The sequence below is a fragment of the Equus quagga genome, chromosome 8 (assembly GCF_021613505.1).
Source record: "Equus quagga isolate Etosha38 chromosome 8, UCLA_HA_Equagga_1.0, whole genome shotgun sequence".
NCBI classification, from domain to species: domain Eukaryota; kingdom Metazoa; phylum Chordata; class Mammalia; order Perissodactyla; family Equidae; genus Equus; species Equus quagga.
In genome coordinates this window covers 51,300,281-51,318,019 of record NC_060274.1, presented here as the reverse complement: position 1 = coordinate 51,318,019, position 17,739 = coordinate 51,300,281, and the positions used below count along the sequence as shown (strand labels likewise).

The 17,739-nt window shown below is 31.6% G+C and overlaps 1 protein-coding gene across 4 annotated transcripts in view; it reads left to right on the top strand.

Moving 5' to 3' along the window:
* The window catches only part of HGF (hepatocyte growth factor), a 74,987-nt gene extending 59,926 nt beyond the window's left edge, over window positions 1–15,061 (top strand). For 2 of the 4 annotated variants that reach the window (XM_046670603.1, XM_046670604.1), the window contains exons 12-18: window positions 2,790–2,828; window positions 4,041–4,137; window positions 6,702–6,776; window positions 7,609–7,755; window positions 8,306–8,412; window positions 8,535–8,680; window positions 11,375–15,061. In XM_046670603.1, the coding sequence (XP_046526559.1) occupies window positions 2,790–2,828; window positions 4,041–4,137; window positions 6,702–6,776; window positions 7,609–7,755; window positions 8,306–8,412; window positions 8,535–8,680; window positions 11,375–11,551 (788 nt within the window). In that variant the 3' untranslated portion in view covers window positions 11,552–15,061. The remainder of the gene's footprint in view (window positions 1–2,789; window positions 2,829–4,040; window positions 4,138–6,701; window positions 6,777–7,608; window positions 7,756–8,305; window positions 8,413–8,534; window positions 8,681–11,374) is intronic. The other 2 variants (XM_046670605.1, XM_046670602.1) reach the window with 2 other exon arrangements.
* The last annotated feature ends 2,678 nt before the right edge of the window (window positions 15,062–17,739 follow it).

Here is a 17,739-nt window from a genome sequence, read left to right as displayed (position 1 = left end):
AGCATGGTTGATGAGTGGAATAGATCCACACCTGGATCCGAACCCTCAAACCCAGGCTGCCGAAGCAGAACTCCAAGCACTCAGCCATGGGACTGGCCCCTAATTCATTTTTATTTCAGTGTATTCTGAACATTAATTTCATTAAATATTTTTACACTGTCATTTTTCTAACTAATATTTGCATCCAGGATTTATTTACTTCTTCATGCTGAAAGGCTAATAAAATTTATCTTTAGAAGATTTGAGTTCTTATTTATTTAACTGCAGAGACTGTATAAATCATTTTCACATTATACATTTGTATTACAAAATATGTAAAGGTTTTTATTCCTTTTTTAAAATTGCTTACAAAATAATATTTAACATATTTTTAAGATTATCAAATATACAAAAATAAAACTGTAGAAATGCATATATATTTGTTTATACACATACACATTCAGTATGTCATAGAAAAATCTTTAGTATTAACTACTGAGAGTGTCAGGGTTACAAGCTTCAACTCTGACCTCCTGGGTAAAAAATTCTAGCTCTATTGGTATAAGTGCCTTGAGCAAGTTACTTCCATCTCAGTTTGTATTTATTTATTCATTGATTAACAATTTTAAATTGAGCTGCTATTGTGTGCAAATCTGTATATAACATGCTAGGTCTACAACAATATAAACAATGTTTCTTACCCTCAAATAATTTTCAGCATAGAGAGGAGACATTTATGTAAATAATTGCAAATATAATCATTTAACAAATATATGTTAATACTGAAATATATAAAGAGGTTGGGAACATAGCTTTCTGCCTGGAAAAATACGTGATGTTCATAGAGTTTTGAACTTGACTCAAAACTTTAAGAATTTTCTAAAAGAAAGGTTTCTCTATGTTTTCAGTAAGAGCTCATATTTGGTCCTGAGGCCATATAAACACACACACATTTGCCTACTCTTCCATAAGTAGAACTTTGATCATTAACACATTTTCCTTCTTCAAATTTAAGTTAAATCAATACAAAATCAAGATTTTTATCACATAAGATTTGTATCAAATATGTTTTTTCAGATTTGAATATTGGTGTGGAGATAGTGGGGGAAAAGTAAAAGAGAAGTGAGAACAGTACTTGATGATAAAATGGAAAAGACCTAGAAGGCAGTTTCTCAAAGTTTTGCTCAAAGTGTGCAAAAGAAGAACTTGAAATTCTTTTTCAAAATTCATAATCTAACCACCACCCCAGAATCTCCAGAAATCTGATTTTAAGTGGTATTTCAGCTTATTCGAAAGTGTGAGACATATTTGCTTACAGGGAAGCATAAATGTAACTTATAATGAATATAACTGTCAATTATTAAAACCCCAAATTTACAATATCTACAAATTTTTAAAACTTTAAATATTTTAGTAAGGTACAAATAATGAACTAAATACTCTGTTGACCTATTAACTTGATACTTAGAATTATGAACCTGATGTGCAATTAAGGATAGAATGAATAGTCTTTCTCATCACAACAACATAAGGAATAAATTTTTAGTTTTTTATTTTAGAATTTTCAAGTAATTGACTTGAGTGGAAAAACCAATATTCTTGATGTTTTAATGACCATAGTCAGCCTCAATCCTAATTTGTACTATGAACTAAAACACTGACCTCAGCTAAGACAAAATCCTCGCCAGGATAAGCTAAAGGGAAAGAGAAATGACGAAATTTATGCGTTCGCCTTTACCCTTATTCATTTAAAATGGCTAGATCTGGAAAATGAACATAAATAAAAACCTTTTAACATGTATTAATTCTCCTGAGATTCACTATAAATAACAATCAAATTTGCATCTGTTACAAAGGAATCCATATGCCATTACTGTTTTGTTGCTGGTTTATTTGAGCTCAGGGTATTTCCAGGGATTAAAAACCAGCGGGGTCCAAATAGTGCCTGACTAAACTCGATGCCATCAATTCTGAACAGTCAGACCTTAAACTCCGGGAAATGTCTTGTACCTCATTCATTAGTACATAAGTATTTTCAAATCCTAGCATCTTCCAAGTCTTTCTCTTTGTAACAATAAAACTCCAGTAGGGAGGTTATGAAAAAGGAGTAAGTTATGAGGATTTAGTTATAGAGTTCATTTGCAGTTTCCAGTGTTCTTTTTTTTCCATACTTTTTCTGTTTGGTACCATCTGGAAAAATCAATCTTTGAAGTATTCTAACAAAACATAATTATATTTTTTTATCCCTCTTTGTCCATTAGTAATGTTGATTTCAATCTTCTAGAATTCTTGAAGAGTTTTCTGAAGCATATGAAGTTTCAGTTACCCTCAACCATATAAAAAAATAAAAGTAATTTTCAGAAAAAATATAAATGGGCCAAATTACAGGAAAAAAGTCTATCTATATGAATGGCCCAAGCAAACCATAATAAAACATTATTCTTATTCAGTGAAATGTTCCTTGTATGCAGTATTGGGCAGCTTGGTAGAATGAGGCAGCTCCCTGATGCCAGCAGTGTAATTCAAGCTGCCAACACTCATTAAACCATACACCTGAGAACCTCAACAGTCATGAAACAGAGCTTTCCTCACATCCTCCGCCACTAGAAGGCATGTAATTTCAATATTGTTCAGTAAAAGTGATACACAATTACTCAAATGAGAATTATTATATTTTATCTTTGAATAAAATGTCAAGAATTTTAGTAAATTATCAAATTCATGGATAGATTTCAATATATAGCTTTGGTGCTATATAACAGAAATGTGTATGTATGAATTATGTATATTGCATATATTTATTTTTACAGGTGAAGGTGATACCACACCTACAATAGTCAATTTAGACCGTAAGTAATCTTTCAAAATATATGGTGCATTTCAGCCTCTATGAGTCAGAAAAGATGTCATTGTTTCTTCACAGAAGAATATTTTATCACCACATTAACTTCTGTCATAAAAACAAGTTAATCTGTTTTTATCTTTAAGAAAATTTTTTCTATGTGCATGTGTACAGGAGTTACAAAGGCAACTGCAGACTGAATATCGAAATTCAGTTCTCTATCAGAAAATGTAAGATGTTATATTTCACTTTGAAAAGAGCATTTATATTACTTTTAATTTGAGACAAAATATATATAATGGACTTTATCCTTTATATTAAATCAGGATGCTAGAGTCAGAAAGAGTGAATCCAGAAAGTTGGAAAGTTATGCAGCATCTCTGTCTAAAGCTCTTTGCATTCTCTACCAGGCAAGAGATGACGCAATATGAGAGGTTAAGTTAATCCTCAGTTTGAGAAAATCTGTTGGGAGCTGCTTGTTTTTGATTTTCACATATTTCTTGCGCTGAGGGAAATTACTCAAGGTTTTTGATTTAAGAGACTACCTGCTGTGCCCCAGGATGAAGAAGCAAATGGAAATCTATTTTAGACCATGGACAAGAGTAGAAAGGATAAGGCAAGAAACACAGAGGAGGGTCAGGAAAAAGTTTACTCCAAAGAATTCTGTATTATGTCATTTAAATATAATGATTTGGACATCATAATTATGTAATTTGGATACAATTTCAATAAATTTAATGTTAGTAACATAGTTCAAAATGTCTCTCTATTCTTACTGTACAAATTCAGAAGTAAAAAACTAAATATAGTTTGGGTTTTTTTTTTCACTCAGGTTATTGATTTCCATTGGCATTTAGAAAAAATCAGTATAAGTAACATTGTTCCATTTTATGTTGAGGAGGTGAGGAAAATACAATTAGTGTTAGACCTGAAGAATTTATTAGTGCTAGGAGAGCAAAGCCCTCTCGCTATCCTGGCAATACTGTTTGACGTTGAGTTGGTTAGTTTTTCTGTCTACTTAGATGAGGATAGAAAACATTTGGGGCCTGAGTTTTGGGGCCTCCAGCCATAATACTTATCTTTTTTTTCCCCCAAAGTCTTCTTCTGACACAATTATATCAGTTACATTTGTCTAGTTACCATTGCATTTAAGAAAGCTTAGAGGCACTGATTATTTCAAAATGTTTTGTCAAAATGTTATGTTTGGTCCTCTTTTTAGATCCTGTAATATCTTGCGCCAAAACAAAACAATTGCGAGTTGTAAATGGAATTCCAACACGAACAAATGTGGGATGGATGGTTAGTTTGAAATACAGGTAATTATTAATAGACACAAATCACATGTCTTTGGATTATTTTGCAAAAGTCATTTCCCAGCAGTATGGGGCTGTGTAATCATGCAGATTGTACTGTCCACACGGGCACCCATCTGAAAGCGGCACAAGAGAGGACTGATCACATAATGCTTGCCAAAGAGCCCTGGATTTTCCCATTTATGCCTCCAGATAAGCGCCTTTTTAAATGTTCACAAAGGTCCCATATGTGTTGACATTGTCCCTGATTATAAGTGACACTTCAGTTCTGATTAAGCAAAAGACAACGCAGAGAACCTACTTATACTTTTATATTACCATAGTAGCTGTAGTATATATGTTATTAATTTCCCAATCTAGGATATTATGATTTTATTTTCTATAAGCCTATGCATGATTGCATCAGAAATTTTGTTTTTAACTTCTGACTTTTTCATTGTTGTCCTAGTGAAAAATGGTAATAATTTTAAATTCTAGAATATTTTATCATTAAGAAAAAAATTAACAAACTATATTGATAGTGGAATAGTCTTGCTATTATAATATTCAGTGTGGATAAAAAATTCTTGACAAATCTCTCTCTATGCTCTTTAGAATCAATGACGTTTTCTTTTTTGCAAAATATGCTGTTATACAAAAATTAAGCTTAGTAATTATGTTATGAGAATTAAATATTAAAAATAGGAATTAACTTAAAATCTGATGTTGCAATTTTCTATACACTACATATATATACCATATGGTAATGAGAATATTAAAATATCTTTGTGTATATTTATCTCTATCGGAACCTCTTCATGCAACATACCCTAAAATCCACCTTAATTCTTGCCACATTTTCCTTTGTTTTCAACAACCCATGTTTCTCTTTCCAAGCCTTTATGCTGTTGTTGCCACTGCATGTTGCAGCTTTCTTCTTCCATATTTTATGCCTGGAAAATCCTTCTCATTCTTCACATACCAACTTGAATATCTCCTCTTTTTGGAACCCCTCCCTGTTCCTTTACCTCTAGCCTCCTAGAATAGAGAAAGAAAGGGTATCTTTTACCAGAATCAAATCACAGTAGCATTAAAGTAGAATAGAGACAACTTGAAACAGGGTTTTTATGACTAAGCCAATTCTTAGGAAGCATGGAGTTTATATCCTTTGATATATATGTTACTTTAAATACTAGGTAGAAGATAGCCTAAAGTTCTCTTTTAGGATGTCCTTCTTTAAGGAGTAACTCATCAACTTTTATAAATGTTTATGTCAATAATTGTAGCATAGCTGTCCTAGGTGTGTAGCTCTGAAATATAATTGTGAGACTCACCAGAATATTAAAGCTCATTGTGCAATACAAAGCTTTAATGAAGGCTATAAAATTTGGAGGGAATGTTTCATTTTATTTATTATAGAAAATGTTCCAGGAATCCACATCTCTGAATTAATTATTGGTTTTTTGCAAATCTTATAACTCCAGAAAAAAGAAGAGGCTTATACTTCTGAGTTTATTATTGCCAATAGGAGAATGTACAAGGACACTTCTTTGAAAGCCTCCATCCCTGGAGAAGCAAGTGAAACTGTTTTTCATCAGATCAGAAACTATAAACTTTTAGAAAAAAATATTTTTCATTTTAAATCCAAGTTCTTAGTAACAACAGCTGTTTAGTTATTCTTTCAAAGCATGTACTGAGAGAAATAGAAATTCAAACTCGATATATGCTCTGAACATCCTGTGTGGCACAGGCCATAAATAACTGTGGTCTTAGCCTGGGAATCTTCTTCTCTTGCCTTCTGAAGCTCTGAACATCTGTACTCTTTGGAAATGTAAGTTGTGAAAAGTTGTACTTTTTCCATTTCTTGGCCAAAACATAATAGATTTACAGATTTTGGATATCATCAAATAAATGTACTAGTATTTATTATTCTCTATAAATATTTTATAATTTCCTAGATGATACGTCCTGCACAATGGTTGAAATTTTACAAATGAAATATTATATTGCTAGTCTTAAGCTGAACTAATAAATTTGCTCAAACAGTTGTATTCTAAGTTAACATATTAGAATTATATAATGGTAATGAAAGAAGAAGACAATAATGTACAATTTTATACATTACTACCACCAGATAGTTTTCAGGGTTTAATAAAAACCCAAATTTCATTTTTCATATCAAACACTGAATTTAAAATAGATCTACATTGATTTGTTGTTCTTTTGTGATTATTTATTCTAATTATCCTGTATTTATGGCACATACTCTCTCTCACAAGGATAGACACACACATGTGAACATGTGTGCTGAGAATGGATGTTGTTATGTAGTGACAGGGTTCCTTATACAAAAATAAAGTTGAATTCATAAAATTGTAATCACATTATTAAAAAAAGTGCTAATGCTACAATCACTAAATACTATCCTTCTCATTAAAAGGACTACTCATTTTATTCTAGTTGGGTTAATTTCTACATTTTCCTTTCAAATACATTTATTTTTAACAAATGGAGCCATAGATTTTGCAGTAATTAGCAGGCATGCTTTCTGCACAGATGTTACTTGTTTTTTTTCCTCTTTCTCATAGAAATAAACATATCTGCGGAGGATCATTGATAAAGGAAAGTTGGATTCTTACTGCAAGACAATGTTTCCCTGCTCGGTAAAGTGTTTCTGAAACCAATATTTGTTTTGAGCATTTGAAGATATGTATGGCTCCCACTTAGCTTTTAGGCTTAGAATGTGTATTCATATAACTAGATTCAGCAATATGGGGTGAACAAATAAATTTGTTTTTTTAGATTTAGCTTACAAAACTTACTTTGACTTAATTGATATTTACTTATTGGGTACTACTTCTGTCCACCTCTTTCCACAATTGGCATTACTCTCATTTGGGGGAAAAATTTGCCAGAATTATGTAAGTAATTTTTACCCGAACCTCCTACTTGCACTCTGTATTACTACATAGAAATTCTTTTTCTGAATTATCAACGCAATTCTCTCCATCCTCCCTTCTCTTTTCTTATGTAGAGCCCACCTCAGAAACAGACTGGGAATAATTGTCAATGAAAATTAGCCTTACAAAAAGATAAGGAGGCAGCATTTCTAAGCTTATTTCCTGATTCTCATCAAGGTCACTTTGAATTTGTTAGTATAAATCTTCAACCTCCATTAACAAACCAAGCATATACACAGCTGAGATAAAAAAGGAAAATTTGCAGTAGAATTATAATTTTTGTAAGGTACTTTGAGAATCCTTCAAGCATAATCAAATTTTTAAAAAATAGACATTTAGAATTTCAGCAATTTAAAAGCTCTTTCTGCTTATATGCATGCATAGTCTCCCATAACAAATGTGTTCCTCTTTATTATACTTTGAATCATATTTCAAATTTAGGTTATTTATCTGCCCTGATAAGCTAAAATAACAATAAATCTGAATAATATTACATAATTTAAAATTACATTTTGCATTTTAATTTCTCACTTAGAAACAAAGACTTGAAAGATTATGAAGCTTGGCTTGGAATTCATGATGTCCATGGAAGAGGAGATGAGAAACGCAAACAGGTTCTAAATGTTTCCCAGCTGGTATATGGGCCTGAAGGATCAGATCTGGTATTACTGAAGCTTACTAGGTTAGTTCCTTTTGAAGGTTTTGTATTGTTATCCTAGACTGGAATTGTTGAAACTTTTTCTTCAGCTATGTGGCTATTCTTTCTATCATGTAGATTTATTATAAAATCATATGTCACATGTCATATATATTTATATATGTGTATATGTGAGTCAATATATAAATATACACATATACACAGAGACAGAGAGAGAGGCATTTTCAGAATTTGCAAAAATGAATAAATGAAGTTGAGCCAACAGTCTCATCAGCCTGCTCTAAAACTAAAGCTCAATGAACAATTATCTGATAACTTTAACAAGTATAATAATGATTTTTAAAAAACTGCAATGATCATTTATTCTTAAATATTAGCAAATAAATAGCTCATTTCTCTACTACCTACTGAAATTTTTACATTATATATGAGACACTCCCTTTTTCTTTTTTTAAAAAGAAATGACTGTCTTTTCTCTCTAAATATCATATTAAACATTAACACTACATTTTAATATGTTAATTTTGTGTTGAATTCAGTCAAAGGTACTTACCATTATATTTTCTCTTTTCAGGCCTGCTGTCTTGGATGATTTTGTTAGTACAATTGATTTACCTAATTATGGATGCACGATTCCTGAAAAAACCACTTGCAGTGTTTATGGCTGGGGCTACACTGGATGTAAGCTATTTTTAAAAAGATAAGACAATATCATATTTATTTTATTAAAAAATTGTATTTGTTTCTTATTTTTCTTACCTTACACTGTGCTCATTAACTGTACATTTTTTGCACCATTCTAGTGATCAACTCTGATGGTCTGTTACGAGTAGCACATCTCTATATTATGGGGAATGAGAAGTGCAGCCAATATCATCAAGGGAAGGTGACTTTGAATGAGTCTGAAATATGTGCTGGGGCTGAAAATATTGTATCAGGACCATGCGAGGTAAAAAGGGAGGTTTTTTTAAGTAAGGAGTTTGTGATGGATAGCAAAGTTTCTTATGTTTATTTTTTTTATATTTTTCTCAAATCAAAATCGTTCTACAACAGCCTGTTCTAAGAAAGAGGAACGGGGAAAGATAACCCTGTACTATCCTTGTGCATTTCTTGTAATTAAACAGTGAGACAATCCATGTTTCATTAGCAGCAAACTATGATGACATTTGTCTCTCACAAAAACAATAAACTAACATAGCCAGAACTCTAAGGGAAAGCTGTTCAAATTAGAAGTATCCAATATGCAGATTGATACAATAGCTTGCATTTTTCTAGCATTTTTAAAAAATTTATCTGATCTTACCAAATTCTCCCTACATGAACTCTATTAAAGTTTTATTAAGAGATATGTGCCTTTAAAAGTTTAAACGTTGTATTTTGGATCCAGCCAGTGTGTGTGTGTGTGTGTGTGTGTATAAACAAATTCTATTTAAAAAAAACTCCAAAGGTCAAAGTTTGTGACTTTAAGAGCTAGGACATTTCATCTGTTAGGCAACTGTTCTTTCAACTTGGCAGGATTCCTATCCTTATTTTACATAGACAAGCTGTTACACTGTTATTTTAGATTTATTTTGAATGTAAAAGACATGCTCTCCAAGCCTGGGAGCTGTGGAATTGTAAAACACCGTGTGTCTCAAAGCATGGAATAAGTTCAATAATGTGAAATATCTTTTGACATGTAGGAAAATGCCTTAAATATGGAGCATAAATATGTATTGCAATGCATGTGTTATATATATTGCTCTGAGATTTATTCCTGAAAAGAAAACCTTTAGTAAGTTAGAGTTTTTAGAACTGCTTTAAAGTGATATGGTTGGAAACAGATTATGTGTTTATAACCACTTTCAAATTTGGTGCTTTCCAGTAAATTGGTATTACTGTGTTCATTATAACAAGTGAAAAATCTACTACTTTTTTCTTCCTTCCTTCCTTCCTTCCTTCCTTCCTTCTTCTTTCTTTCTCCTGTACTCTCTTCTCTTTCCCTGAGAGCCCTGTAAGTATGAAGTTTTGAGATAGACCCAATCTTTGAGATCATTTAGGAAGCTATGCACTTAACCCAACCCTACTGCCATTACTAAAAATTCTTTGGCAACTACTCTTCAGGAATAGCCTGTAATCCGGTTTATTATCTATATAATCTTAGATACCTAACTTTAACATTGAAGTATTTATCACACTATCATGTATTTGTTATTTTTTATCCATATTGACAAGACAACTTCAAATTGATTCTGCCACTTCTCAAAAATGCATTTATCCTTCAGAATGTCTTTTTATATCACTGATATTTAAAACAGGGTAATATAATCACTGAAACCACAGAAATCTAAACTCCTGAAAAAGAAATCTCTCAAATGTTTGTATTATAGCAACAGCATCACCTTTAGTGATAATCTCCCAAAGTGAATTTCTTTGAAGAGTTTGCATCAGTAATCACTGGTTCATTTATTTAAAAGTCAGATTTCTTAACTCATGTGGTATAGCTTATATTAAGTCTCTTAGAATAAACTATTTTTCCTTACTGTTTTATCTTCTACTTCACCCCCTCCTTGATTTTCCCCATCGTGAAATGTTGATAGCTGTCTTCTTTCCACCTTTATTACAGAAGACAATTTTTCACTAGTTTAGTTCTATCTCATCACATCACTGTTGGGGAAATGTTAAGATAGTTCCAAACACTCTTCTTCATTTAAGGATGCCAAAAGCCAGTCATTGCAATCTTAGGAGGCTACATGGTACATGAAAGTGATGCAGCACATTTGTAATGTAACAGTGTAACAATATGTGTAAATATATATGTATATTAAAATGTACATAAATCAACCTATCAATCTATCTATTCATCTTTCATCTATCTACCACCTATGTATATCTCATGATACAACAGGGTTACCATACAAGAAATGCCAAGAATCATAGGCTACCTCCCACAAAGAGGAGTATAAATATAAATATAACTATATTAACAACTAATATCAACAGTAAGTAAAGGAGCATTCCTTCTTTATGCTTGGAAAGGCAATTTCCAAAAAGTAAATAGAATTATTTTATCAACCACAAGTTTTTATTTAACTTGTTAAGATCTTTCTGGGGCAGGATTGGAGGAAGGGAAAAAAAAGACCTTTAAAAATAAGAGAAAATTTAATGTAGTTTAGACGTTAAAACTGTGTGATTATAGGTAGAGTTTTATTTGTTCTTGTATTTTTCTACATTTTCAAATTTTCTATATTGAACATATTTTGAACGTCAGAAGTAAATAAAAATAAATATAAAATCTACTTTCATAAATAGTTGTCAATGGTTTTGTGTTAATTAGTCTGCATTCAACAAAGGAAAAATCTATTTTGAAAGATGAGTGAATATTTTGGAAAAGACAAGTCATTCTTAAATGAATACTACACATGATAAAACACTTTGAACTTTTGTACTTATCTCTGTCTCACTTGGGTAATTTAACAGAAGGCAACCAATGGTCTAGTACATCAATTTTATGTCTTCATATTTTAGTTGCAGTTACTCTTTTCTGTATTTATGTACCTTTGAGATACATGTAGGAATCTATATAGGAAATGTTAATGAATTATTAATTTTTATTTCTAAAATAAGACTTTTTTTGTTGTATTGTTGCATGTCTTCTTCCTAGGGGGATTATGGTGGCCCACTTGTTTGTGAACAACATAAAATGAGAATGGTTCTTGGTGTCATTGTTCCTGGTCGTGGATGTGCCATTCCAAATCGTCCTGGTATTTTTGTCCGAGTAGCATATTATGCAAAATGGATACACAAAATTATATTAACATATAAGGTACCACAGTTGTAGCTGATGTAACCATGTCAGAAGCTTCCATCAATACAACTTTCTTTTACATGAAGATTTTGCAGAACATGGAATTAAAATGTCACTTAATCCTAAGACAACTACTTGAGTGTCATGTTTGTTAAGATACTCATTAATATTTATGGGTGTTTTCTGTTGTTTTGTTTGTCAGTGTTATTTTGTAAATGTTGAAGTGAATTAAGGTACATGCAAGTGCAGTAACATATCTCCTGAAGATACTTGAATGGATTAAAAAATGCAAAGGTGTAATTGCTAGATGATGAAAGATTTAATGGAAAAGATCAATTAATCTCTCTATGCTGCTTTCCAAGGTTAGTTTTTTAATAGTGAATAAATCATAAGTTAAACGTTATTTTAACCTCACAGAAACAATTTATACCTGTGTCCTTAAATTGTAACTCTCTATCAAATTATATTACCTCTCATATGCTGTACCTTATATTTCGTTCATTTCTCCTTATTGTGTATCCTATAATACTAGTACATGTAACTTTTTTCGAAATCATGTACCCATATGCACATGCCTGGTACACGTGTACTTGCACTAGAGTTCAAATTGTGGTGTATCTAATGTTACCCCTAAATAATCTGAAGATGAGTACCTATAGTTTTTCCTTAAGAAAAAAATAGAAATATTAAGAAAAAGTGCACAGTAGAAGTGACTAGCTCATCCTCTGTACATAATTTGCAGATGACCTTTACTGGTTGGCACTGAAGGTGTGGCCATGACCCACAAAGTTAAATAAAAACCTAATTTAGATGTTTACATATATTTATCAACCTAGTTATTTTGTGTAGTTTCTAATTCTTAAAGGGAAGAGGGTGATATGTGTATTAGTATTATTTCTTCCCTCCAAATTTAGGGCCACTTATTTATGCAAGATATTTTTAGATCTATTTCCCTAAAGTATTTTTTAAATTCTTAGATAACTGTTCCAAGTGAAGTTTTAAAATGTTTCGGTATTTAAAATTTTTTAAGAATGTTAACAGTAAGGCTTGCTGCTGTGATTGGCTTGGAGCTCACCCTCTTTAAATTTTTTTATATATAAGAAGAAAATTTCCATTTGTCTCAAAAGATTTCTAAGTAGCCCTTCAGTAAATTATGCATTAAAGTATATATTGGAGAAAAAAATCAAAATACCTTTCTCACCCAGGAAGTCTTTTAGCCTAATAAAACTTTACTCCAGTAAAAGAAGAAACAAATGTAAAACAGGAAAGGAAAGGAACTAGCTTTTGTAAACTCTGTATTCAATTATTTTTTAAAGTAAAGTTGAATCTGCTGAATGAGATATTTTATCAAGATATCTTCATTTTACCTTACTTTCTTTACATAGATCTTTTCTAATGCCACGGGAGATATTCATTCAAATTTCATGTTTTGTATGATAATAGCAAATTACCATACTTATTATTGTATTTGTCATGATTAGCTAAAGATCATGCATTTGTCAAGGAATGAAATAACAGAGTAATAGGATAGGCTCTGAATTTTCACAAAATCTTCCTGTATAAAAGATCTTTAAAAATAATTATTTGAATGATTCAAATCCAATATTCTTTCTCTTATGTGTTTCTCTTGAGTGATCTCTATTGAGGCCAGGGATGAAGACAATGCTCTGAAAGCTCTATGGGACACTATTCAATCTTGAGTAGAGTGGTTTTAAGTTTATCCAAGAGCTTAGTTCAAGAGTCTAGGGCAGCAAATCCAGAGATGCTTATCCAATTTGTGCCACATTTTTTTTGTAATAAGATATGTGCTGGTATTAAGAAACAATGAAAACAGAGATCCAACGAGTTGCCAGTCCACACCATCTTATCTGATTATATTCCTCTTTCCCTTATCAGTATACCATTTTAATCAAAACACACATAAATTTCAAAGGCATATTACCCAAATATTAAAGTATTTTTCAGTTTCTTCTTGCCAGCAAAATTTTATTGTCACATATTAATGATATTTGTAAAAATTTATAAAATTATAACATTTTTAAATAGTCACATTTTAAAATACTTTGTTCATGTCTTTTCCTCTAAATTTCCATGGAAAGAGAGATAGGGATTACCTAGATACAAGATGCAGCTAACTTCTCAGACATTTTGAACTCAATGTTTTCCGCTTTATTAAAGAGTAAAAACAAGACCACCAATAAACCATCATAGTTGGTGTACAAAGCATTTCTTTCTTTGGGAAGTTTCCTTTGTAATAGAAGGAGACCGGTGGAATCGACAATGAAAGCAAGATGAACAAGATCCATGTTACCTTAGGTGGTAAGACAGGATATAATCATGCATTTTTCTCTGGTAGAAGATACTATTTCCTGGGCATTCTTTTCTTAATAAACTACAAAAGTGAAAAATCCAAATATCCAAAAATCCGTTTCATTTTGAGTGATGGACAAAAGGATCTTTTAAATTAGAAGTTTTCAATGCTATTTTTTTTTTTTGGCTGTTTGAATAATGGCTATATGCTGTTATAACTGTGGACATTTTCTTATGTCTACCAGGAATAGTAATGTAAAATTAAAATATTTGTCATAATGCCTCTGCCGTGCAGAAAGGATGATATTCCTTTTGTATACTGCTTTAATTTTATTGTAAAATATATAATGACTTTTACCTATTTGCTGTGGGCAGGTCCTCAGTGAAATAGTTTATACTGAGTCAATCTCTAGTATTAACAGGCTCTTGCTTGCTATCTAAGTGTTTCAAACTATGACAAATGTGAGACACTGAAAGGCAAGAAAAATAACAATAATGGCATGTGATAGCAAAACTGTATTTCACTTATTCCTGTGAATAGTTCTTGTTGGTACCAATGGTACTGTACAAAGTGAATCTTATAGCCACAACATTCTCTTGGGAAAAAAACACTGTCAAGAAGTGAGAAATTGCTGTCAGGCATTTTCTTGTTGCTTCTAAATATTTTTTTAAAAAAGAAATACTGGTATTGCAATATAAAGATCATAAGGTATAGAATTTTAATAAACTCTCACACTAAAAAGTTTTAAACTGATTTACTGAGATTCAAAAGATAACTACTTTCAATCAATTATATTCCATATTTAAGGACAAACTCATTTGAAAAATAAAATTAATTTGAATAAAAAGACACAATCTTTGTGTGAATAAATTACTTTTCACAGTAAGGTCCAAAAAGAAGTTATCTTTCAAATGAATTTTGAACTAAGAATTTACTAATAAAAAATGTTAAAATTCTCTGGACCCTGTAAATCTTGACATTGTAATTTTAAGTAGGTTCATTTCCATTTGCACAGAAAGTTTTTGTCTTTAGGAAACTGAAAATGGAATACTGTGGATATTATGACTGTTAGTCTTATGTGTAAATAGGAAATTGATAAGCTATCTATTGAGTGGTATAGTTGGATGCTTACCCAAAAAGAGAATACTGTGGTTAGGACTTGTATATAAAGTTTCTGTAGTTAATAAAGTTATTTTTATAACCATGATTATATTGTTATTATTCTTAATAATAATAAAATATTTTATCAAAACGTTTCCCTTCTTATAGTTATTTACATGGACATATTTGAATCTACTCTAGGGCTTAATGCAGAAAACAACAATTATCTCATTCACAGAAAGGACATGTACCTTGTTGCAAGAAATGTCATATAACCTGTTTATAGAACTAAGACAAAAAAATCATTATTTTCTTCCAATATCTAGCCAAGGCAATATCACTGGTATTCAGTATACTGTTAATCTCTACACACTTTGATTTCTTCCACTGTAAAACATAATTATTCAGTCATTTGTCATATTTGCTAGAATGGTGCTATGATGTAATTTTATAATATATACAAAGTATTGTCACGAATGATCACTCAAATTCCTTTATCATATCACTATATATTTCTTATCTTATTTTTTTCTTTTAGGAAGATTAGCCCTGAGCTAAGATCTGCTGCAAATTCTCCTCTTTTTTGCTGAGGAAGATTGGCCCTCTGCTAACATCTGTGCCCATCTTCCTCTATTTTATATGTGGGACACCTGCTGCGGTATGGCTTGATAACCAGTGCATAGGTCCTCCCCTGGGATCTGAACTGGCAAACCCCAGGCCACTGAAGTGGAGCACGCAAATTTAACCGCTATGGCACTGGGCTGGCCCCATATATCACTATATATTTCAAAAGTGATTGTAAATGATTCAATTAATCAATGTGGAGTATATCTTAAAAATATGCATTAAATTCAAAATAATATGAATCAAGTAGACTCATTTAATTCAAATTGGAAGCAAGATTAGAAGAACTAATTATGAATTGATCTAACCAAAAGAGCTCTGTAACAGCATTGATTATTTAAAGTTATATTAGACTGCTTTTCCCCCAAAAAGGCTGTTCTACTAATTTTTCTGGCATAGATACTTATCTCAAGTGATGATTAATGTATCTAATTCTAGAGCCCATGATAAAATATCTGATCTTCTTAATGATTATGATCCAAACAGAATATATGCACTTATTCATTTCTGGTGTCAGTAAGAATATTTCAAATATATTGACTTGATTTTTCTAAATTTTTATTTTTCCTCTCTCTTTTCTAGAACTCTATTCCATTCTAAACCTATGTTCTGCTATCCTAAGTAGAGTAGCTCTGAAAAGCTTCTTTAAGAAATGGTATTTGGGGGGCCAGCCCCGTGGCCGAGTCATTAAGTTTGCACGCTCTGCTTCGGTGGCCCGGGGTTTCGCCAGTTCGAATCCTGGGCGCGGACACGGCACCACTCATCAGGCTATGCCGAGGTGGTGTCCCACATGCCACAACTAGAAGGACCTACAACTAAAGATACCCAACTGTGTACCGGGGGGCTTTGGGGAGAAAAAAGGAAAAATAAAATCTTAAAAAAAAAAAGAAATGGTATTTGAACAGTGTCCTCAATTAAGTGAGAGAGCAAGCTATGTGAAAAATATCTGAGGCCTGATAAATAAAACTTGGACAATACTTTTGTTGGTTTCTTAATATAGTTTATTTACTCTTATAAATTCTAATGCTTTAATATGTCATCATTTGTCAATGCCCTGAATAGAATCACTTGGTTTGCATTTCCTCAACATTTTAGTCCACGAGTTTTATTGCCATTCTATTTCATTAATTTCCTATACAGGCGCCATCTTTAATCTGTGGGCACCACTTTTAATCTCTATAATCCTAAAAATGCTTTCTGTATCATTTTACAAAATTACAACCCTTTCATGTAAAATTCAGATTAAAAGTCTTATTCTAAACAGTCTGTTTTTCTTTTGTCCCTTACATTTACAAATATCTCAACTGCATGTGTTGTTTGGGAAAGCTGAAATTTAAAAGTAATTTCAAGATAAAAAGAATATTTGTAGTAATTTGGGTAAAGTTTACAGTACTATGAAGAATATGTTATTGCCTAAAGGAAGTCTAAGCAAGACAGAAAATTCTGGGCAAAAGAAAGACACTTTTAACTTCATATAATTCAAAAGATTTGTGAGGTTATACATTGTTCATATGTATATTTATCCTTTAAAGTGAACTACATCAAACAATGCAAAACAAAACCTATCAATCTGACATACCGTCTAACTCCAAACTAACTTTGGACCCTCATCTCCCCTAGATACTGAACACTCATCACTTTACTTTCATCATTTTGAACACACCTTCACACTTAAACTTCATGCTTGTGTTCAAACAGTTCCTGCGAACTTCAGGCTTTTCTTTAACACCTGGAAGCCTTCAAATGTCATAATTTTCCTTGTGAATTCATCCTCAACATCTTTACCTAGAAATCATGACTTCCTTAGCCAACTGCTGGGTTACTGATGCATTCTTTTCACTTGTTATAACAGTCTACCTATGACTGCTTGAGATTTGTTTTGTTTTATTCTGCTTTGTTTTTCATGTGCAATCTACCTCTACTCAATTTGAGCTCCTGGAGACATCAGCAATGTTTTGTTATTAGTATTTGTTTATTCTTTATTTATTCATCATGATACCCTATATATACTTTATAATTATTGACGTTTTATAATCCATTCACTTTTTGAAGTCTTATCAGTATTACCCAGAGATTTGTAATTTTTGTAAAACTTGCACAACTCTTACTGATGGTTAAGAATTTTAGAGGTTTATATTTAATTGCATTATTTAGATTTGAATTAATAAGTGGCACTACTTTTAAA